This window comes from Phaethon aethereus (genome assembly GCF_964289735.1).
Source record: "Phaethon aethereus genome assembly, chromosome: 1".
Lineage (NCBI taxonomy): Eukaryota > Metazoa > Chordata > Aves > Phaethontiformes > Phaethontidae > Phaethon > Phaethon aethereus.
Genome location: NC_138575.1, coordinates 524,391 through 548,785, shown reverse-complemented (window position 1 = coordinate 548,785; position 24,395 = coordinate 524,391). Strand labels below are relative to the sequence as shown.

Genomic DNA, 24,395 nt, shown 5'->3' with positions numbered 1-24,395 from the left:
CACAGCTCTGTGGTGGCTTTGACAACCCCCTCAACACCAACGGCCCTGCAAGCACCCCAGTCCTGCCCTTCGGCACAGGGGTGCTGACAGCCCCCCGGGAGCCAAGGGCAGGGTCCTCGAGAGGGGTCGGCTCTGCCTCTGGCACACCACTGCTGCTGGGAAGACGGCATCGCTGCCGGCACACTGCTGCATCCTAAAGGGACAGCCATGCCACAAAGCTGGTTCAGTGGCACCTGCCACGGCCAGAAGTGCACCCAGACCTGGCAGCTCTCTCTTCTCCTGCCTGTCTGTGCTGTCCCTTCCCCTGGGCTGCCCATCTTCACGAGCGATTGCTCCCCAGGGCCTGACATGGTAAACCCCGGCCCTGATTTCGACTCTTGCAGCACCACTGTTGATCACGCTTCGAGATGCAGATTTCCTGGGACCCTTGGCACCAGGAGGGCAAACCGTACCCTGGGGGCATCAAACATAGCATGACCAGCTGGTCCAGAGAGGGGATTGTCCTGCTGTATTCATCGTTGGTATGGCCTCACCTGGAGTACTGTGTGCAGTTCTGGGCCCCACTGTTTGAGAAGGATGTGATGGTCCTCCAACGTGTCCAGAGAAGGGCGACAAAGCTGGTGACATGGCTGGAAGGCATGTCCTGTGAGGAGCAGCTGAGGACTTTGGGCTTGTCTAGTCTGGAGAAAAGGAGGGTGAGGGGTGACCTCATTGCTGTCTGCAGCTCCCTGAGGAGGGGACATGGAGAGGGAGGTGCTGAGCTCTTCTCCTTGGGATCCAGTGATAGGGCTTGTGGGAATGGCTCAAAGCTGCATTGGGGGAGGTTTAGACTGGACATGAGGAAGCACTTCTTTACCGAGAGGGTGGTCAAACCCAGGAGAGAGGTGGTCGATGCTCCAAGCCTCCAAGCCAAGTGTTGAAGAGGCTCTTACTGGACAAGTTACTTTTATTACTAGCCAAGCTTAGCAGTGAAAAATATTACAAGTTAATTCAAGCAGAGCAAATTGTTAAGATCTGTGCTGATTTTGGCTGGGATGGAGTCAATTTTCTTCGTAGTAGCTTGTACAGGGCTATGTTTGGGCTAAGTGTGGATGTGGCACTTCAAGACATGGTTTAGGGAACATGGTGGTGCTGGATTAATGGTGGGACTTGATGATCTTGAAGGTCCTTTCCAACCTTAGTGATTCTGTGATTCTGTTTTGGATTTGTGCTGAAAACAGTCCTGATGACACAGGAATGCTTTAGCTGCTGCTGAGCAGTGCTTACACAGCGCCAAGGCCTTTTCTGCTTCTCACCCCACCAGCGAGGAGGCTGGGGGTGCACAAGAGGCTGGGAGGGGACACAGCTGGGACAGCTGACCCCACTGACCAAAGGGACACTCCATACTATACGACAACATGCTCGGTATATAAAGCTGGGGGAAGAAGAAGGAGGTGGGGGGACATTCAGAGCGATGGCCTCTGTCTTCCCAAGTAACCGTTACCTGTGACAGAGCCCTGCTGTCCTGGGGATGGCTGAACCCCTGCCTGCCCATGGGAAGTGGTGAATGGATTCTTCGGTTTGCTTTGCTTGCGTGTGTGGCTTTGGCTTTACCTATTAAACTGTCTTTATCTCAACCCATGAGTTTCCTCACTTTTTACCCTTCTGATTCTCTCCCCCATCCCACTGCAGGGGAGTGAGCGATCGGCTGCGTGGGGCTTAGCTGACGTCTGGGGTTAAACCACAACAAGATCCCAGGTACTTCACCAGAAACACATTTACAGAGTGAAAAGTAAAATGAAACCATAGCTGCCTTGGTACTTCTGACCGCGTGTCTCCGTTGAAAGGCTGGGGCAGCTTCACACCACCGTTCTGACACCCAGAGCGAGCACTGCAGCAGCAGGTACCTGCTTGCAGCTGGGTGCTCAACATAGAACAAGTACTAATGGAGTATGTGTATTTGGGGGCAGGGCGGAAAAGGGTGCTACGGCAGTTATTTAAAATCAGCTGCTGCATTTTTAAACTTCTAAGGCTACCATAAAAGGTGTGTCGTAAGTAACATTTGCCATATCTAGACTCTATGGGCCTTGTTTCTAGTTTTCCATTAGATCACAGAATCACAGAATCACTAGGTTGGAAAGGACCTTCAAGATCATCAAGTCCAACCATTAATCCAGCGCCACCGTGTCCCCTAAACCATGTCCTGAAATGCCACATCCACACATTTTTTGAACACTTCCAGAGATGGCGACTCCACCACCTCCCTGGGCAGCCTGTTCCAATGCCTGACCACCCTCTCAGTGAAGAATTTTTTCCTAATATCCAATCTAAACCTCCCCTGGCGCAACTTGAGGCCATTTCCTCTTGTCCTATCACTGGTTACTTGGGAGAAGAGGCCAACACCCTCGTCGCCACAACCCCCTTTCAGGTAGTTGCAGAGAGCGATGAGGGCTCCCCTCAGCCTCCTCTTCTCCAGACTGAACACCCCCAGTTCCCTCAGCCGCTCCTCATCAGACTTGTGCTCCAGACCCCTCCCCAGCTCCGTTGCCCTTCTCTGGACACGCTCCAGCACCTCAGCACCCTTCTTGTAGTGAGGGGCCCAAAAGTGAACATAGTGAAGACACCACCCTTAACAGGGATGACAGACTTGGTGCTTGACGTACTTTAACACCTCCAGTCCCCATTTCTGTCCAATCTGAGGGTCACAAAGTGTCACAGCGTTCCTCTGCTAAGAGCCAAGTTCTGAAAACCACCAGTGAGCTCTTCCATTTCCATGACACTTTGAGATATCATTGTGTCCCAAAACTTGCTGCAGGGTTTTAGGACAACCCCCGCTCTGGCCCAGACCAACAGCAAGATCCTCAAGCTTTGACTGTACTTCCTGCACTGTGCCCGCAGGGCTGCGCAGGGCAGGAGCTGTGGCTGTCAGAATCCCCGTCAGGTCAACGAGACCCTGCACCCGGCACGTCACAGCATCAAAACTCAGCTTGCAGAGACTTCTGAGCCTGAGGTCCTCACACCAAGGGCTGGGCAGGAAACGAAACCAAAGCACCCTCAAACGACCCACCGATTGCTACAGATCCAGGCAGGTTCTGCGCTCGGGTGGCGGGATCGCTGCGTTCACCCAAGGCCATGTGCCTCGCTAGCCGCAATACACAAAGCAATGCAACCACAAACGTCTGACGCTGAACATCACACTAACCTTCCTGCGGAGAAAGCGTGGCAAGAAACAAGCGGGAGTTTGTGAAGCGAGCAGATGACATCAACGCAGAGATCCTCCCCACCACGAGCGCTCTGTGCTTGCCCCTGCAGAGCCCGTGCGGCCCGAGGTCCATCTGGACTGCGGGACCAAGTCCCCGGTGAGCGGCGCGTGCGCAGCACGGGAGGAACCCGGCCGCTGCGCAGGAGCTCGCCCGCGGCCAGGCACAGGCAAAGGGGCACGGGCGATGGCTGCACAGGCGATGCTGCACGGGCTTCCGGGCGCGGGACGGGAAGCTGCGCGGCCACAGCGACCACTTTCCCTGCGAGGCTGGACATAACAGGGAGTGCTCTGGGGCGACTGGGGGCTGGGGACAGAAATGGCTCCCGGGAGGCCCTGCTGCAGCCCAGCTGGAAGGGATGGGGCTGGGGTACAGACTGACCCTCCCCGTCAGTGAGTCCCACTGGTTTTACAAGCGCTCCTTGATGGTCTGGCTCGAGTGCAAGGACCTACACTGGCCACAGGAGGGGCACTGAGGGGCAGAGAGGCCATGGTGGGCAGAGGAGCGCAGGAGGACCTGGAGCTGCGGGGAGGCCATGATGGGCAGACGAGAGCAGGAGGACCTGGAGCTTTGGGGAGGCCATGGTGGGCAGAGGAGAGCAGGAGGACCTGAAGGCTGTGGGGAGGCCATGGTGAGCAGAGAAGAACAGGAGGACCTGGAGCTGCGGGGAGGCCATGGTGGGCAGACGAGAGCAGGAGGACCTGGAGCTGTGGGGAGGCCATGGTGGGCAGAGGAGAGCAGGAGGACCTGGAGCTGCGGGGAGGCCATGGTGAGCAGAGGAGAGCAGGAGGACCTGGAGCTTTGGGGAGGCCATGGCAGGCAGAGAAGAGCAGGAGGACCTGGAGCTGTGGGGAGGCCATGGCTCCAGGGCCGGCAGAGTGACAAGGGCACTTGCTGCGGGGAGCAGCGAGCTGGGAGGTGTGGTGAGCTGGGCAGATACCTGGAAAGCAGGTCTGTGTTCTGCGTCAAGGCAGGTGCATCTGGTAAGGCAGGTGAAGTGCTTGCTTGGCTGGAGAACTGGGGAAACGGTGGAAAAAAACCTGACACTTTGGGAAGAAGCAGGAGCAAACCAAGACCCACAGTGGATCAGCACAGCATCTTGTCCCCAGCGGTCTACCGCATCAGCTGCTTTGGGAGATACACAAATCATGGGAAGCAATCGCAGAATCATAGAATCTTTGGGTCGGAAGGGACCCCCCTGCCATGAGCAGGGACATCTTCAACTAGAGCAGGTAGCTCAGAGCCCCGTCCAACCTGACCTGGGATGTCTCCAGGGATGGGGCATCTACCACCTCTCTGGGCAACCTGGGCCAGGGTTTCACCACCCTCATTGTCAAAAATGTCTTCCTCAGATCTAGTTGAAATCTGCCCTCTTTTAGTTTAAAACCATTACCCCTTGTCCTGTCGCTACAGGCCCTGCTAAAAAGTCCGTCCCCATCTTTCTTCTAAGCCCCCCCTCAGCCCTGGCAGCTGCAGGAAGGTCTCCCCGGAGCTTTCTCTGCTCCAGGCTGAACCCCCCAGCTCTCCCAGCCTGTCCTCCCAGCAGAGCTGTTCCAGCCCTCGGAACGTTGCTGGGGCCTCCTCTGGCCCCGCTCCAGCAGGTCCGTGTCTCTCCTGTGCCGAGGGCTCCGGAGCTGGACGCAGCACTGCAGGGGGGTCTCCCCAGAGCGGGGCAGAGGGGCAGAATTCCCTCCCTCGCCCTGCTGGCCACGTGGCTTTGGGGGCAGCCCAGGACACGGTTGGCTTCTGGGCTGCGAGTGCACATTGCCGGCTCATGTCCAACTTTTCATCCACCAGTACCCCCAAGTCCTTCTCCATGGGGCTGCTCTCCACCCCTTCATCCCCCAGCCTGTGCTGATACTGGGGGTTGCCCTGACCCAGGGGCAGGACCCTGCCCTTGGCCTTGTTGAACCTCATGAGGTGCACATGGGCCCATTCCTCAAGCTTGTCCAGGTCCCTCTGGATGGCATCCCATCCCTTGGGTTGGTCAGCCGCACCACTCAGCTTGGTGTCCTCTGCAAACTTGCTGAGGGTGCCCTCGATCCTACTATGTGGTTGATGTACAATCATCTCAAGCAACTTTGTGAATAACCTGCCCTGTCTGGTGGCTTCTCCCCAGACTAAATAGACAAAAGCAACCTTATGCCCCCAGTCAAGGACTCAGGAATTTCCTCTCTAAGAAAGGAGTAGATAATTTTAGGAATAGCAAGGATACTGCCAATAATACACATTACGTGTTAAAAAAAAAAGAAGGAAAGGAAATGGCACTAAGTCAGGGACTGCGTGTCCCTCTGCTGCTTCCACAGAACCCACCATAACCAGATGCCAATGAGCATTAACTGGCCTAGGAACAATACTCCTCTGCCCAGGGAACTGGTAGCATGGATTTGCTGAGACCATGTGAGGTTCAGTCACTGTGAGCTGTAACAGCCACTGTTTACAGGGATAGCCCCAGGGAAGTATGTATGGGTATTTTATGAATCCTATTACTAAACAGGTAGTGCCTGATCTGTGGTCAGGTTAGCCAGGAAGAGAGAGGTTGATCTAGTCTAGGCACAGAAGACTGACTGGTTGAGTTCAGGATATTACAAGCCAAGAAATATCATCTTTCAGCATTTTGAGCACAGGTCTATTATTTGTGTATGTGAAAGGTAGGGATGGTCTCTCTGGGCCAAGAAATGATGAGGTGAATCCACCTGCTCATCACCTTCTGTCACAGAGCTCAGTGGAGGGGCTGATGCAGCACTTCCCATCTGCTCCGAATGATTCTCTAGGGCAAGGGCTGCAGGCACGTCCCACGTCCGAAAGCTGCAGCTCGTCTCCTGCAGGGACCAGGATAAAATGACCTTTGTCCAAACGCTCAGTTGGTTTGACTGGGACATCACCTCCTCCCAGCAATGGACAGTGGTGGAGATGGGATGGGCTGGGAAGGACTGGCTCTCCAGGGGGGTGGAGAGCGTTCTCTGCCAGGGGTGCAGCTGATGGGACAGCTCACATGGACCGGCAAATTTGGGCTTGGGAAGGAATCAACCCTCAGCAAGACTGGCAGAAGCCATGCAAGATTTTCACCATCCTCTGCAGCATGAAGTGCAGTTTCCATTGAGGATCATCCAACTGAGTCTCACTTAATAACCAGCTCCCTCCCTCTGCAGGGATTTTGCCGATGCTCTGGTCCCTCCCGTTTCCAGACCCCTTCTCCTGTTCACCCCCCAAAGCCTGAAGTGTTTTGCACAGAGTATCTAAATGAAGCATGAGCGGTGGTGACGCTGACGGGGCCAAGAGAGACAGTCCTAGCGCTCTTTCCAGCTTAAACCCCACGGCAGCAAGAAGCACCAGGCTGAGTGGCTGGGAGATATGAGGGTGACTCAGAGCCACCACATTCACCTCTCTGACAAGAAGATGCTGCTCCCCAAGGGGCTTCAGCAGACTCACCAGCACTCCGGCTGGCAGCACGACAGACCATGCCCACCCTGCCAAGGCTTCCAAGCCACGACCCTCTGCAGCCACGCACTGCTCAGTGCCCCCCGCAGCAGTGCCAGGCTGCGAATCCGTAAGCCAGACCCAAGTCCCACACAGCCTCACGCCCACTGCTTAATCCGCTCCAAGTCCTCTCTTTCAGCCTCAGAAGACAAAGAAAAATACACAAATGTTAGGAGAGCAAACAAGAAAAAAGAAAGAAAAAAGGGAAGAGGACAAAATTTATGCTATTTTTCCTAACACAACAGCTGCAAGTCCGATCTGGCAAAAAAATGGATGCCATTTTGAGCCCTGAAGTTGCACTTCATGTTACACAGACTGATGCGAGCAGTACACATGTATGTCACATACATAGGGAAAGGGAGAGAGAGAGGAGGAAGAGGCAGCAACCATATTCTGACAGGAATGCAAACACACCCACCAGCACACAGAGCCCTTTCGTGATACAGACAGAACAAAGACAATTCAGGAATCCCCACAGAAAATCACACCTAAGATTAGAGCCCAAATCACAACGATCTTCAGCCACGCTGAGGTCCAGAAAAGGAGCAGCACTACCAAACGAGCTGGCAGCCACTGTTTTTTAAGCTTTCCCTCCTGCATCTTGCACCCTATGTGCAAGGAAGGGATGGAAGCATCCACCAATGTGCCTCTGCTTTCAGCAGCTGCATTTCTGAGATCCCCTCGCCTCTCCCCAGCCTTCAGTCTGGAACTGCTGGAGGGAGGATCCTCCAGCCGGAGGTGGACCTGCTTCCCAAGCACAGGGCTGAAGCCTGTTCCCTATGTGAATATTAGCGGCCCCAAAGGGCTCCCCTTTTTTGTAGTAAAAAGATCGGTTTCTGGCAAGAGGAGCCACACTAACAGCCCAGTCCAAGGTACCGGCTGCACGAGCGCAGGTGCTCCAGGGCTGCGCGGGGCACGCGTGCCCCAGGCATGAGCAGCGGCTGTCTGGCAGCACAGGGGCGAAGACACGGTAGCAGCTGCAGGACAGACATCTGCTGGTTTGCCCTCATGCTAGGGCTGAACTCCAGCACAGCCAGGGCTCCCAGGAGAAGGACCCCAACTCTACACAGCCAAAGTACAGTGAAATACTTCAAGCATTAAAAAAAAAAAAAAAAAAGCCACGGAGGACACAGGCCCTGCCCCACAGGACTTGCATCTGCACCTGAAACAGAGCAGATGCACTTTATGCACCCAGTGAACAGGCAGAAGTGAAAACTCCTACAAACGCCAAGCTACGAATACCAGCATCTGCTCCAGAGAAACACCCCAGAAAGCACGAGAGATGCACGTTTGCCACGAATGGTGTTTTCTGTACAATGCACGTAACCGGAGATAAGCTGCGCTCACACTGCCTAGCCGTCAGAGCAGGAGAGGAGAGTCCCCTAAGAGAGCCCGATGCACGGGGCTCGCGGGCTGCTCGGCACAGCCCGGGAAATAGGGTCCCGAGCACCAGCCAAAGTGAGGAGAAGGAGCTTTCCCTCCCAGCCCCAGGACCGAGCAAAAGAAGCAGCCCTTACCTTTGGCCCCTCGCAACACAAACCCGAATCCCTCATGCTCCCTCTTCTGCAGCACGGCCGTCTTCTCCTCAATGATGTAGTCACTGGGCAGGAAAGAGCACAAGAGAATGATGCTAGGGTTAGATTTCAGCACCATGCTGCCGGGCGGAGGTGGCCTTTGTGCCTTTGACAAGGAGACCTCTTCTCATCGACCGTTTCATCTCAGCAAGGAGTTGGGCACAATCTGCTTCCCTCCCTCCCTTGCCCAAAGTCAGAACAAAAAGACGAAAGCTACTTTCCCTCAACGTGTAGGTGGAGGAAAGCCCCGGCTGCCTGGATCACCCTTCTGCCCACCGGTCCCCTTCTCAGTCACCTGCATACGCATGCAGGGAGCTTACGGATCCCACTTTGGGCTTCCCTTTAAATGATGCCCTTAGCGTATAACGGAACAGTGGAGCGCCTGAGCAGAGGAGGTGCGGGGGGAGGCAGCCATCCATCCATCAAGGAAGCAGCTCTTTGAGACTTTCCGGATGCCTCTCGTATGAAAAAATTAGACGCTTGACAAAAGGAGAGGTGCCTCTTTGGTAAGTTCCCTGGGCGGGAGAAGAGCAGAGTTTATATCCTCATCCCGGCGCTCTGATCTTCTCTTAAAATGCCCCCCCGCGTTGCTAAGTAACAGTCTGCCTTTAGCAGCGGGGGGATGCATTGCATTGTCCTAGTTTAACAGAGCTGCTCTCCCTGCCCTCCGCCGCGGCCAGACGAGAAGAATGGGGAAAAATCCAGCGGTGGAGAGAGCTGAATGGACGCGCAGCTCCGCGCGGACCCTGGCCACCAGCGGCCCTTCCAACAAACCACCTCTACGCGGGCTGGGAGGGGCGGGGGGCGCGCGGGGAGGGGGGACGGGAGAGGGATTCTCTCAGCAAACGGGAGCTGAAATGCAGCCCTGCAAATCCCTCCCAGCAGAGCCGCATGTCTGACATCAGAGTGGAATTAATCAGGGACCTCGGTCCTCCTCGGCGGCGCGGGGAAGGGGCTCTGCGCACCAAGCCAAGACCGAGAGAGGCAGAGAGGGAGCGATGGCACGGGCCGGCCCCAGACCTGGGCGCGCGCAGCCCGCGGTGGGGTCTGCCCAGCGCGCGGCAGCGGGGAACAAAGACCCGCGCAGCACCGCACTGCACAGAAACACGCTGCCAGGGAGCAGGCAGAGCGTCGGGCGCGCAGGCAGGCGCGCTCGCGGGAGGGAGGAGACGGCCGTCGACAGGCGCTGGCACAGAGCAGGCTGGGTTCGCACACTGCGGTATGAGGTGCCCCAACATGCGCGCTACCGCCGCCGCAGGCAGGCACACGCCCCGCCGCCACACGCGTCCCGCGCCGCGCCGCGCCTCCTGCCCCTTGCTGCAGGGAAGGGGTCGCACCCCGCGTCACCCCGCCGGGACCCTGCCCAACACAGCGGGGTGTTTCTGGACGGAAGGCGATGGGCTCACAGTGCTGCTGTGTGGACCAGGTTAGCAACCCGTATTTTTGTGCGTACTTCTGGCAGCCAGGGACTGCGACCGACAAGCACCGGGACAGGACACACCTCTCTGTATCCTGGCCATCGGCTGCCTCATCTGCCAGTGCTGCGTTTATAGGCATCACAACCCCTTTTTGGGTAGGTAGTGGCATGAGTCTGCCATTAACACCACAACAGTGTCTAGCTCCTAGCAAGATGGATAGAAATACTCCTTTGTTTTCCAGACCAAAGGAAGGTGATCACAAAAGTCAATACATGCAACGGCTGCAGGTACCAAGGCACTCCGGAAGACATACAACAGACATCGTCCACAGAAACTAACGCAACACATAAGCCTGAATTCCTTGGACCTCCCTGGTAGTTCACTTTGCACTGCAATTTTGGATATGCTTAGGCATTATCCACGAAAAAACAGGGTATCTATAAAAGCAGTGACTCCGTGTCAGAAAGTATCTAGTTGTGGATAAAATTCAACAAAACTATGTGAAGCGCTTTAAAGGAGGCAGCTGCTGTCATACAGTCATCCCTTTATGTCACATTTCCAACACATTGCCTGTCTTTCAAAAGCAGAGCTGGTTATGCATATGTCCCTCAACGTGTAAAACTCTCCCTTCTACAACGAAATCCTCTGTTCCAAGCGTAGTGTGTCCTAGTGGAAACAGATTCGCTACTACCATGCCCAGAAGAGGTCTTTACCGTAACATAATCCTCCTGTCCATGTCACAAGAGCCAGACAACCTCAAACTGTGATTCTTGAATCAGAGTAGTTGTGGATGCCCCATCCCTGGAAGTGTTTAATATCAGGCTGGATGGGACTTTGAGCAGCCTGACCTAGTGAAACATGTCCTGCCCATGGCAGGGGGGTTGGACTAGATGACCTTTAAAGGTCCTTACCAACCCAAACCATTCTGTGATCCTGCGATAAGCCTTTATCTTCTATTGAGCTATGACCTACCACTTAGGAAGAGAGCTAGACCTAACATATTTTGCATCCACAGGAATATCCCCCATTTTTCATATGACATGTCAAACCCTTGTAGATGACCTGTGCCATGTATTAACCCCATACCAAAAGCAAATTCTGCCACCTCTACAAGAACGTGTCTGTGCATGTGTGTGTGCAAGAGAAAAAGAGAGAAGGAAAGAGAAACAAATGTTTATGTACAAAATTATTACTTCTATTTACCTGGTGGTGGGCTGAAGTACCCAATTAGTCCTGCTGTGATTGCTTTGTCAATGAGAAAGTGAGGAATCCATGACGAAATAAAATTCTGTACCTCTAATTCTTCCCATAGGACCTCTGTGGTTGTTTCTTCCACATGACAAACTGAAGAAACTCTTGACAAAACTGCGTGTACTCTAAGTACGATTTCACCCAGCCTCCCCCACCAATCCTCATCTACCAAGATATCCTGCAATAATGTAAGCCTTCAAATAAGTTCAACCTGCAGCAGGGTAAGAGCAGCCTCTTACCCAAAGTTATTGTGCACAAAGAATATCTGATTCTCTCTGCCACCTCTGAATTATTCCTCCTACTACAAATAATCTGTCAAGAAGTACCTTAATTCAAAAACCTAAACTTGTCAGAAACAATAGGAAAACTCCCCAACACAATACCTTCTGTCCCTGAACACTCCAAAAGCATGCATGTAGAGCCATCTGTGGGATTTTTAGAAATGTCGGATGTTTGTTTATTATAGCTCACTCTCTTCCACTGTGTCATTCACAGAGGGATCGATGAAGTTGGACTTACAAGAGGGATCTTGCAAGAGCACTCCCAGTTTACATCCCTGCAGAACCTGCAAACCCTTTGCCTATTGCCGTGTAGCTCTATAGGCACCTAAAAATCCTCAGGTTTGTAAGTGACTACGGTAAGATCCATTGGACACCTTCATGTTTGGATATAACCACACTAATTAGTTCTATAGATAGATGTATATAAAAAGTGAAATAAAAACTCCCTACATTTTTGTGAACTAGAATTGTGGGGGAGTAGAGAGACACCCGAGATGCCACTGATAGGCACTGCTGGAGCTCCAAGGGCTGGAAAAAGCAATAAAAAACAGCCTGGGGAAGGAGATGAAGCACTGTAATCAAAGACCTGTAATAGTGTCATGCCTAAAAAATAACCTGAATTACTCTTTTTTTTGTTTTCTCTAAATAAAAATAGGAACTTTAAAAAAAATGAAGATGTAGTAGGGAGTTATTGTAAGATACCAGAGAAAGATTAAGCAAGATAATGATTTAATACTCTTGTGACATAAACATTTAAATAAAGTTATGATACCCAATGGAAAATGATACCTCAAGTTCACTGCCAGGTTACTGTACTCTACATATAACTGGCAAATGAATAAACAGATGAGTTAATGTAACACTACAGAGGCATCAGAGCACGGCTCTTCAGAGCTGCTCCGCAAGATGACACAAGGTCCACCGGACCGTCTCGTTTCTGCAGGGCTGAGTGTCAAACCTTCTGCCAATTTTTTGTTGAAACCAAAAGACAGTTAACGCACATGACACTTGACTAGGGCAAGTTATTTTAGAAACTTTGTGACTCCTTAGAGGGACAAACCTACTAGATCTATCAAATGAACAATTAAAAAAATAGCCTGCTTATGGCTGTACTAAATAGCTACAGTTATCTCCTGGTAATACCACAGATTAGCTTTGACCCTAAAGTGAGAAAACAGCAGTTAGAAGAATTAGAGATTTTTTCAATTGTCTGGGCCTCGTGAAGTTCACTGAAAGCGCCAAGACATCCAGCAGAAAGCATCTGATGTCTGCGACGGGTTGTCTCCGAGAGCTTGCATGGGATGCACAACAATGCAGAAGATCTGAAAATGGAGTGATGCTCATCTTTAAAAACAGGCAGTAGAAAGATCAAAGGAAGTATAAAGTGAAGCAACTCATCTTTAATTCCCAGGAAAATCCTCTAACAAACAACACAACAGTTTAATAAAACATCTAGAAGAAAAGGAGGTGATAAAAAACAGCTGGCATGGATTTGAAAGACCTGATTGTGCTAAATGAACCTAATTTCTGTTTTAACATAATAGGTCTCATGAACATGGGAAAAGCAGTTCTGTGATACTTATCTTGATGTCAGTTAAGCATTCTGAACGCTCTCACAAGGCATCCTTATAAAAAACAAGGGGAATGTAAACTGCTGCAAGGTGAGTAAACAGCTGGTTTGACACATTTTTCACTGTTGAGCTGGAAAGATGTATCAAGTGGGATTTCACAGGGGTCTGTCTTGGGACAAGCTCAACGTTTTCACCAATGACTAGGATGTAACAGCGGGTAAACAATAAAGTGGCAGAAGATCCCATCTGAGAGGGCAGCAGCGTGTTGGAAGAGCGGACTTGCATTCACGTGCTACTGTGACTGGAGAAATGGTCTGAAAATACCAGAGGAAAAAGGAAGAGTGCAAGGTACTACTGTTGGGAACTATGAAAGTAAAAACAAGATGGAGGAGGACTGACAGGGCAGCTAGCTGGCAGGAGAGGCCATGAATACCATCCTGGACTCATAAGCATCAGCAGTGTCACACTTTTGTGAAAAAAGTATGACAGACTGACTGGAGATATATAAACTGGAGTGCTGTCTAAGACCTGAAATAATCCTTCTGCCCTACCCCATGCCGCAGTAGCCTTGGGAGTTATCTAGTTAAACGTGGGCAGATGTAAAACAAGCACCTACAGTGAGCAAGTCGCTCTGGGCTCCTTTTAGACTCAAAAGGAGGGGAGCTATTCAGTGAAGTCAATGGAGCTGTGATTCATCCCATGCTACATCCCATCGCCTACATTTTGTCGAATGAATGGCACCCCTGGCTCCACTGACTGCACACATCTGTATCGACTTCCAGGGTGAGCCAGGGCGATGAGCTCAGACACCTACATGGTAGACACCTACAATGAAGGGACATGAATCACCTTACTAAACTTAGAGAACACTCCAGTTGCTCAGTTCTTAGCACCGCACTTCCAGAAGGATGTGGGTCAAGAGGAGAGAGTCCTGAGGAGGACATCTGGAAGTGTGAAGCTGGAAGTTGTGGATGCCCCATCCCTGGAATTACTTAAAGTCGAACTAGTTGAAGATGTCCCTGCTCATTGCAGGGGTGTTGGACTAGATGACTTCTAAAGGTCCTTTCCAACGCAAACTATTCTGTCATTCTGTAAGATAAAAGGCCCAGCAGGAAAGACGTGGTTTGACTGATTGGCTTGATTATTCCCATGAGAAAATGCTTAAAAAGTGTCACACAACTTCTCAGTAGTAATATTGCTCAAGCATGGGAATGGGGTGGTAATGGAAGGCCACTTACTGGGAACTTTTAGAAAAATCTCCTTCAAGAAAAATTTCAGTTCAGCTATACCTGATGTTGGTGGAGGGACAGACCCTTTCAGGCCTCTTCCAGCAGAAGCCTCACTCACATACTGTGGTGTTCCACACCCAAGGCCAGGCAGGGCGAGGAGTTTAATTCTGCTCAGCTATATTGTGGCGAAAACATCTCCCACAACAGAAGGATCATTTATAGTAATAGCAAGTAAGTGGGGCACAGACCATGTTCTGGCCCCAAGAGCATGTGGTACAGCCTGAGACCTTATGGACAAACTTTCTTCACTCTCCCCCAAAATCAAAGCCATAAAACACAGGGTAGTTTTTCCCAAACTGCATTCTAGAAATTGCCTCTGGCTAGAGCTGGCCTTGCACTATGGCTGGGCTTGTCCCGGAGACTGCAAGTTCTCCCGAATCAGGTTTATCCCATGGAGCAAGCTATCAATGAAACAGCACAGACGATGACCAGACGGCATGCACATCTCCTTCCTACCCCTATCTCACTTCACAGAGCAGATGAAGCTTTAGGGAGAGAGATCACTGTTCACCCTTGGATTTATATACCAAACAGTGAAGCTTCTAGCAGAAATCAACAGGGAACAGGCATAGAAACATAGAATCGTTGGGTTGGAAGGGACCTTTAAAGGCCATCCAGTCCAACCCCCCTGCAATGAGCAGCGACGTCTTCAACCAGAGCAGGTTGCTCAGAGTCCCGTCCAGCCTGACCTGGCATGTCTCCACGGATGGGGCATCGACCACCTCTCTGGGCAACCTGGGCCAGGGTTTCACCACCCTCATTGTCAAAAATGTATTCCTCAGATCTAGTTGAAATCTGCCCTCTTTCAGTTTAAAACCGTTACCCCTTGTCCTGTCACTACAGGCCCTGCTAAAAAGTCTGCCCCCATCTTTCTTACCACCCCCTCTCAGCCCTGGCAGCTGCAGGAAGGTCTCCCCGGAGCCTTCTCTGCTCCAGGCTGAACCCCCCAGCTCTCCCAGCCTGTCCTCCCAGCAGAGCTGTTCCAGCCCTCGGAGTGTTGCTGGGGCCTCCTCTGGCCCCGCTCCAGCAGGTCCGTGTCTCTCCTGTGCCGAGGGCTCCAGAGCTGGACGCAGCACTGCAGGGGGGTCTCCCCAGAGCGGGGCAGAGGGGCAGAACCCCCTCCCTCGCCCTGCTGGCCACGCGGCTTTGGGGGCAGCCCAGGACACGGTTGGCTTCTGGGCTGCGAGCGCACATTGCCGGCTCATGTCCGGCTTTTCAACCACCCCCAAGTCCTTCTTGGCAGGGCTGCTCTCCATCCCTTCACCCCCAGCCTGTGCTGATACCGGGCATGTCCTGGAAGTTTGGGATCAGCTGGGCACATCACTGTTGAATGGTTTGCTGAGCACAGCATCCCTCGCAGCAATGGGGCCTGGAGAGACCGACCCAGACGCGGGCGCTCTGCGGGGGCTGCTGTCACGCAGCCCTGCTCTTCTGCAGCACGGGTGCTAGCCAAGGTGCAACACAGCTGTATTTCTTGGCTCTATTTGAATACGAGAGAAAAAGCATGACCACAGTGGGCCAGGTCAGGTGTCTCATCTCGAACATTTCGTGACAGCAGCAGCAGGTCTGAAGTGTCTTACCGCTGTCCCAGAAGAGTTCCCAGCCCAGAGACTGGCAGCCCGGAGACCTCAGAAGCAACAGCAGAAGTGAAACTGGGAAAAGCCCTATCCCCAATGGAAAAATAAACCACTTCAATCTCCACTGTAGATGAGGAAATCTCTGGGAACGCAGGCAACAGTGGTGCTTCTGTAGCGAAAACAGAGGACAGCAGAAAACGGAGAGGGGGCTAGAAAGGAGCCTATTTATGTTCCTAACTGATTCTGAAGCACTGATTGTCATCAGTAAGATTTTCTGTTTAATTCAGCCAGGAGGCAGCTCATCAAGCACTGATTATGAACTACGTCAAAAGCAAACTGACAGATGAAAAGCAACTCTTAACTCCAGAAGAAACTATCTTCCAGCTACACACACACGACCTGAGAGTGCAGCAAGCCCCCCCCGAAGGATGTGTTGTTAGAGATACATTCCCTCCAGCACTGATCAGACACATTTCAGATACCAGTTAAAAACCTGAAGTCAGTGCTGCTCAGTCCCAGATGAAATGTCAACTGTGAGTACCACAGAAATTCTGAGGTTCAGCTATTGCAAAAAGTAAGGAAGCAATTAGTGAAAGGCACTGAAAAGCAGCACCTTCCTCATTCAAACATGGACAGTTTTCACAGAAAATTTTCAGTATTGGATTAATGTCATTTAAACACACCAAGCTGGTAACTTCTAGGACGTTAACCAAAGCATTGAAATAAGACAGCTCATTAAGGGAACAAGAAGTCTAAGACATGTTGCAACAGGACAAGGGGTAACGGTTTTAAACTAAAAGACGGCAGATTTTGACTAGATATAAGGAAGAAATTTTTCCCAGTGAGGGTGGTGAAACCCTGGCCCAGGTTGCCCAGAGAGGTGGTTGATGCCCCATCCCTGGGAACATCCCAGGTCAGGTTGGATGGGGCTCTGAGCAACCTGCTCTGGTTGAAGATATCTCAGTGCACTGCAGGGGGGTTGGACTAGATGGCCTTGAAAGGTCCCTTCTAACCCAAACTGTTTGATGAGTCAGTGATTCTATGTTTTGCCTGGACTCCAGACGAGCAGTGATACTGAGAACTGAGATACTGAGATCGAGTGCTCCCTCAGTAAGTTTGCAGATGACACCAAGTTGGGTGGGAGTGTTGATCTGCTGGAGGGCAGGAGGGCTCTGCAGAAGGGTCTGGACAGGCTGGATCGATGGGCAGAGGTTACCTGTATGAGGTTTAACAAGGCCAAGTGCCGGGTCCTGCACTTGGGTCACAACAACCCCATGCAACGCTACAGGCCTGGGGAGGAGTGGCTGGAGAGCTGCCCGGTGGAAAGGGACCTGGGGGTGCTGGTTGACAGCCGGCTGAACATGAGCCGGCAGTGTGCCCAGGTGGCCAAGAAGGCCAACAGCGTCCTGGCCTGCATCAGCACTAGTGTGGCCAGCAGGAGCAGGGCAGGGATCGTGCCCCTGTACTTGGCACTGGTGAGGCTGCACCTCAAATCCTGTGTTCAGTGTTGGGCCCCTCACTACCAGAAGGACGTTGAGGTGCTGGAGCGTGTCCAGAGAAAGGCAACGAAGCTGGGGAGGGGGCTGGAGCACAAGTCTTATGAGGAGCGGCTGAGGGAACTGGGGTTGTTTCGTCTGGAGAAGAGGAGGCTGAGGGGAGCCCTCATTGCTCTCTACAACTGCTTGAAAGGGGTTGTGGTGAGGTGGGTGTTGGTCTCTTCTCCCAAGTAACTAGTGATAGGATGAGAGGGAACGGCCTCAAGTTGCACCAGGGAAGGTTTAGATTGGATATTAGGAAAAATTTCTTCACTGAGAGGGTGGTCAGGCATTGGAACAGGCTGCCCAGGGAGGTGGTGGAGTCGCCATCACTGGAAGTGTTCAAAAAACGTCTGGATGTGGCACTTAAGGACAGGGTTTAGGGGACATGGTGGCGCTGGATTAACGGTTGGACTTGATGATCTTGAAGGTCCTTTCCAACCTAGTGATTCTGTGATGTTACAGGAGTTAGCCCCATCGCTGCCTTCAGCCGTCACGTGTACTGGGAAAGGACAGATGACACCTAAGATCTCCCTTTGCTTGAATGAAAGAAGATTAAAGAACATTATGTCTGCCTCTTGCCCAATACACATTCAGGAAAGAACAATGCACATTTCTCTAAACAATAAAAACAAGTCCTGGAAAATCCAAATTCTACAATGTGGATTTATTCCATCTTCAGCAAAGGAGACAGATGGAGACCGTTTAAGGGCACTGTGCTGGAGACACAGTACAAATACATGCCACAGACTGAGAAAGAACAGAAAGGAGTTGGCATGGCTAAACAGCAGCGAAATGGAGGTTATTAAAACCAAGAAAACATCCCTCACAAAGCTGAAACCATATTCAAATGCGGACCATGGAAAGAATCGTGATCTCTTGCAGGTTAAATGTAGAAACACAGCATGACAGGCCAGATATCAATCTGTGGAACAATTTGCGAAAGACATCAAAACTACTGCTAAATCAGTTCCCAAGAGCACACAGAGCAGGAAGCCTACCAGAGCGCCTTTGGGGCCAGAGGGTCATGGTGTCAAAACGGCACCCAGAGACGGTAAGGCCATAACAGAGACACTAAATACAATTTTTGCTTCCCTGTTGTGGGGAGGTTTCCCCTTCAGAAGCGCAGAGACTTGCAGGCAAACAGATCTGAAACTGAAGCGTCTCTACAAGAGGTTATGGAAGAAAAAGGAGAGGCACAAGCCACCAGGACCAGACAGTAGACGGCTAAGTGTCTAGAGCTGGGTGACAGCGCTGTGCCACTCATGGCACCTCGGCTGTGGTAAGAAGCACTGTGGGACCTGGGGCTGGGACGGCGGGCATGTGACGCCTGTCTTTACAGGGGTGCCAGCAGAGGAGGAAGGTGCTGCAGGTCCGTCATCCTGCCACCTCACTGGGCAAGGCTGTGGCAACTGGAACAGCAGAGAGTTAGCCAACACACAGACAGATATTACACCTGGGAAAGCCAACATGGCATTTCAGTGAATGTCTTGCCTCATCAACTCCAGTAACGAGTTGTGTCCCTCAAGGATCTGTACTGGGACCAATACTATTTAATATCTTCATTAATGGCGTAGTGGGATTGAGTGCACCCTCAGCAAGCTTGTAGGTGACACCAAGCTGAGTGGTGCAGTTGATTTGCTAGAGGGACGGGATGGATCCAGAAGGCCCTTGACAGGCTTGAGGAGTGGGCCTGTGTGGGCCTCATGAAGTTTAAAGAGGCCACGTGCAAGGCCCTGCACGTGGGCACTCCCCAGTATCAGCACAGGCTGGGCGTGAAGGGATGGAGAGCAGCCCTGCCAAGAAGGACTTGGGGGTGGTTGAAAAGCCGGACACGAGCCGGCAATGTGCGCTCGCAGCCCAGAAGCCAACCATGTCCTGGGCTGCCCCCAAAGCCGCGTGGCCAGCAGGGCGAGGGAGGGGATTCTGCCCCTCTGCCCCGCTCTGGGGAGACCCCCCTGGAGTACCCTACCTCCAGCAATTCTGGGATTCTGTAGACAGTGGGGACAAACCCAACCCACAGCGCTACTGTCAGCCATGTCAGGAAGCACCCTTGGTCCCCAAAACTGATCAGTGCGGAAGGGCTTGTGTCGGCATTGCTCAGGTACTCTCCCTCCGAGCCCAGCGCCTGCGCCCACACTGCCCAGCGCTGGCTCGGGTGTCCTCTGGGAACGAACACACCATCTTTTTCCCCCCCACCCCAGTGTGTTTTTAGTTCAAATTCCTGAAACAACCCGAGGACTGTGCAGCAGCTGACAAAACAGCGTTTCGCAATGTGGTGCTAAGGGGGAGCGCTGCACGAGCACGGCCCAGGGACAGGCAGTGGTGCTTGAGCGTGTAGGTCCCGCTGGGACTGTACTGGAGGATCATGCACGGAGGAGACAGCCGGACTCAACAGTCTCTTCAGCAGCACCTTTAGCAAGTCCTCACCAGAATTAAATACCCCCAGAAGCATAACCAGGTTCCAGGGATGCAGTGGGACAACGCCAGAACAGAGCAAGGGGGGAACTGCCATGCAGCCGGAGGGAATGACCAATGGGAAAACAAAGCAGAAATCCAAGTTATTTGCCAACAAAAACTTAACTGAAGTCTACTTAGATTTCCAAAACCATTTGATAAGGTCTCTCATTAAAATCTCTTGAGGAAGCTAAGCAGCTGTGGTATATAAAAGGAAGGTTTTTACATGTTAAATGTGTTAAAAGGTTTAAAATAAAAGTAAATTATTGGATTTCACATTAGAAGAAAGGTCAGCAGTGGAGTCTCATGGGGATTGGTGCCAGGACTTACGCTGCTCAACATAGCCCTAGATCATTTATGAGAGAGGAATGAAAGAGAGCTAACAAGGTTTGCTGCTAATGCTCAATTATTCAGGATAATAAAGATGAGGAAAACTGTGAGGAACTGTAGAAAGATCTTAAAATTTAAGATGAAATGTAAGGTGGAAAAAAACACGGGAAAAAATAATTCTCTCCTCATACATAAAATCTCAGGCTCTGAGCTGACCATTACTACCAGGATTAAAGAACTAGGGAATATGGTAGACAGTTCATGAAGAGTGTCAGCCTTACGTCCTACAACAGCCAGGAACCATGAGCAAAGAAAGGCGAGTTAGACAGAAAAACATTATACCACCAGCACAGCCAAAGTGCCCCCACATCTTAAATACTGCAGTAACTCTAATCCCCCATTTTGGAAAAGAATACAACAAAACTGAGAAAAAAAGAGATGACATGGACTGTCCAAAGTATGGAAAGATTTTCTGCCCGGGGAATGGTGCTGCGCAGTGCCGCTTAACCTGGTCCCAGTCAGAGAAAAGAGAAGTGGACTGTTTGCCTCAGCCAGTACGACTCTCGACAAAGCTCGGCAAAAGCCCTTCTCAGCTTACAAACTACACACCCGAGCTGAGAAGACTCACGACTGCAGCATGTACACATCACGCTGCTCAAAGTCTTTTCTTCTAGAAAACCCACTTAAGTGTTTGAAAAGAAATGTGGCTCTAAGGAATTAAACCCATCACACCTAAATCACTTCTGAAAGCTTGCTGGTAGAAACCGCAGGAGCAGGCGGGCTGTGCGGCAGACACATCCGACCTCCTTGCGCAGCCGGGGTCCCTTGGAACCAAACTCTCTGGCTGCTTCGACAATGAATGCAGGAATGTGCAGTTGGAATCAACCCCACAAACAGCACCGAAGGCTGGCTGTGCGGGGCCCGTCAGGACCATCAGCGACCCGACGGGCCACCCTGCTTCATGCTCTGGCACCTGGCATGTTCGAAGGGATTCACGTTGATAGCTCTGTTCAGACCCTAACCTGCAACACCAGAAAAAACCCTCACCCATAAAACAAAAGAATAAAGCTCAAAAAGAGCCAAGCATTTGGTCATACCTGACAGGAGGCTTGAGCCTCAGGAGCTGAAGGATGGTTAGAGCACAGCCCGTCACTGACAGCCTGTCCTCAGCCACTGGCTTTTGCCCGTTTTGGTCACTGCTGCATCGTCATTGTAAGAATTAAATAAGGAAACTGCGCAAGGCCTTCCTGAAGAAGGCGATTTGAACCGTATTTAACTTCTCCTACTAGGCTGAGTCTGTCCACTCACATTGCCATAACCACGTACTCAGAACTGCCGAAGCGTGAGCTACCAAATACTCCAATGGAGGTCACTTATGTGACAGCACAAGGGACAGTGGCTGTTAAGCTCTCACCATGTCTCCTGGTTTCCTCTTGTTTGGCAAAACCAAACAATACTTCAGACGAATCTTTCAGACCCTGCAGGAGTCAACAACTATTATGACATGATCCTCGTCCTGAATCTTTCTTGCTTCATCCTCTTCAGCCCTAGCAAGGCTGCCAACAACTACCTTTTCTTTCCTCACTTGGGGTACGAAGTGACTACAGTCTGTCTTCCTGCTGAGGAATGGAACACGCAGCGTGTGGTGACCTTGTTGCCATCCTCCCGTTATCAGAGTGCAGGTGGTCGGCCGACAAGTCATCCATGCGGTGGCATTACCAGCACACAGGACTTCTACCTGCGGGCAGCACCAGCCAGCAACACCGCCTTCAGTGCTGGCTGGTCGTGCTGCTGAGCGTGTTTGGGGTTATCAGTACAGGCCATGCCTTCGACCCCTGACCTGCTGTCTCTCTCGGTGCCTTCTCATACAGACATTTCCATTGATACTTTAATCATACCACCCTTCGTATTTCTCTTACAAAATCTCTACACCAGGACTGACCCGGTACCTGGGAGTCCCGTGCTGTGGTGGCGATGCTGGCACTGTCTCAGGCTGTGGTACTGGTTCTGCTGGCCAGCCTCATCTGTGGAGTTGGTCACGCTCGCTTTGATGAACTACTCAGTGCTGGAGGGCAGCAACTCATCCAAGGTCACCAGATGTCGGGTTTTCTTGACACACACTTGTCTAATGAGCGGATCATCATCAGGCAGTGCTTCAGCCCTGCAATACTGGAAACTGCGGCACTCTGCAGATAGTCTCTGGCCTTTCTCTTGGAGTTACTTAATGGTGTTGATGGCTATGTGGCCCACGATATGGACACTGTTTCTTCAAGTCACACCAGTTTGCATTAAAGGTAAATCCAGTTCCTTGTGATAGCTGCAATACTTTCTGACGTCATCCTCATGAAGCTCAAAGGTAGGTCCCAAAATCACTGAGAAAACTTTACCATCTTTTGAAAGATCTTAGATTCACAGGATATTCAAAACAGTAAGAGAAGAAGCTCGTGTCCCCTAAATGGAGCAGTGAACACAATGAGACAACGTTTTTGCTGAAACCGTGCACGGGCACCCAATTTGCTGAGCAGTTCAACACCTTGCAGCCCGTGGAAGGAGTGCCCGCGTGTCACACAGCTGCTGGGGGTTTGAGTTTCCCGCTGTTGCTGAAACACCAGTGCATAAGCACATGATCTCAGGGGGCCTTTTTCTGAGGACCATGAGTGCACACCAAAATCTCACCGACTGATGCAGTAACTTGCTTGAGGGTTATATTTTATATGTTGGAACTGATTTTCAACAGTCTTCATCAGTGGAGGCGGTACTCAGTGAGGCATCGCTTTATCCTTGCTGTTTTACAAATAGCTTTATTTTACCAGGTGTGCTGCTACAACTTGAGATTTGACCGATTTAGTCCTAATTCTCTAAGAGCTTAATAGCAATTATTTAATCTCTCCAAGAGTACAGATGTCACGTATGCTGTATTTTACGCTGCAGCTGCTCCCTTGCTGTTCTGGCAATCCACAGGGATGACTTCTAGTGCCAGCAGACTCTTGTCATCAGCTGGTTCATGAGATGAGTCAGAGGGGACCTTTGTAAGTTCTTGGTGATGCCATGAATGGCTGTGCCCACCTTGAGGCAGCTTGGTATGTGCCAGAATATAAAATGCCCATGTCTCAGCTCTAATCATCAGAGTGTGTCCCCCGACAGCACTCCCACCATCATCCTCAGCTGCTAGCTCTGAGGTAAGGCTTCTCCCCCAACTACACACATGCATACGCTGATCCTTCCCATGGCATTTGCAACAAGAAATACCCTTAGCGTGTAGGCGTGTCCGTATCAGGTGTACACTGCGACTGCAGCTGCTCCAGACTCAGCATAAGCGGCGTAGTCACTATTGATCAGCCCATCCTTTATGGTCTTAACTGACAGCTCCTGTCTCTTTAATAAATGACTTAGCACCTTCAGAATGAGAAAAAACCTGAATGATGTTTTTTGGGTTTACGCCTTCAGTCGTTTAGCTGAACTGCTCTCTCATGAATCAAACCAGGCAGGAGCTGCAACGTCTCTGACCCGTGACGGTCCCTCTGCAAGGCGCAGCGTGCCTGTGCGTCGCTCCAGCCAGGGCTGCACGCAGAGCCCTGACTAACCCGCACCTCGCACACCGGCGTGGCTGAGGGAGGCCACAGACAGCTCACGCAGACCTCCATCAGCTTCCCGACTCATTTTAAGGGGCAGCATCATGCAAAGACAATTTCACAAGCCTACTCATCAGACGAAAACAACTTCTCTCACAACATGGGATGGGCCTGCGTCCCAAAACCACGCTGCACTGTTTGGTGATAGGAAGAGGCCAGGTGGATATATATCCTCCTGGACTGGCGATATATATCCTCCTGGGCGATCCTCACACAGCAGCTTTCATCACTGTATTTTCTTCCTGGACTCGCATTGCCATGTCATGCTTATGACATCCAATAATTTGCACAACTGTCATTCTAATACAACAGCTGTTTCCCTTGGGTCTGACACATTTCCACTGTAATAATTATCATTAACTTTTTACTGTAATTAAGAACAACTTTAAGTTAACAAACTCTGGCTCTCACAATATATTTTCTCATCTCATTCTCTAAACCCAGAAGAAAACCCTCTTTTTTTATACCTCACATGCTGGTAATTTAACATCCAGTGCTTATAGTGGGTTTCCAACCAGTAAAGACATCATGTGAAAAAAATTAACGCACTAAGCTGCCTCCTGTGTTTATCAGCTACTTCTACTGACATTACTGACAACGACATCTATTCCACTGACACAGCCAGAAGCAGCGTTAGCAAAATTCTGTCTGCACATCCCTAACGCTGCTAATGTTCAACACGAGCGCGCCTTTGCTCCAAGTCCAGCGAGATGTGGAAAGTAACCTCTCAAACTTACAAGCAGCGATGGAGATGTGAATCA

General features: G+C 51.3%; 1 protein-coding gene across 1 annotated transcript in view; it reads right to left on the bottom strand.

Annotated features, from left to right (window-relative positions):
* Positions 1-24,395, bottom strand: part of SHANK3 (SH3 and multiple ankyrin repeat domains 3) — a gene marked incomplete at both ends in the record, with an annotated part of 394,260 nt that overhangs the window by 87,260 nt on the left and 282,605 nt on the right. Inside the window, 1 exon segment of the mRNA XM_082010792.1 lies at positions 8,237-8,319. Coding sequence (XP_081866918.1) covers positions 8,237-8,319 — 83 coding nt within the window.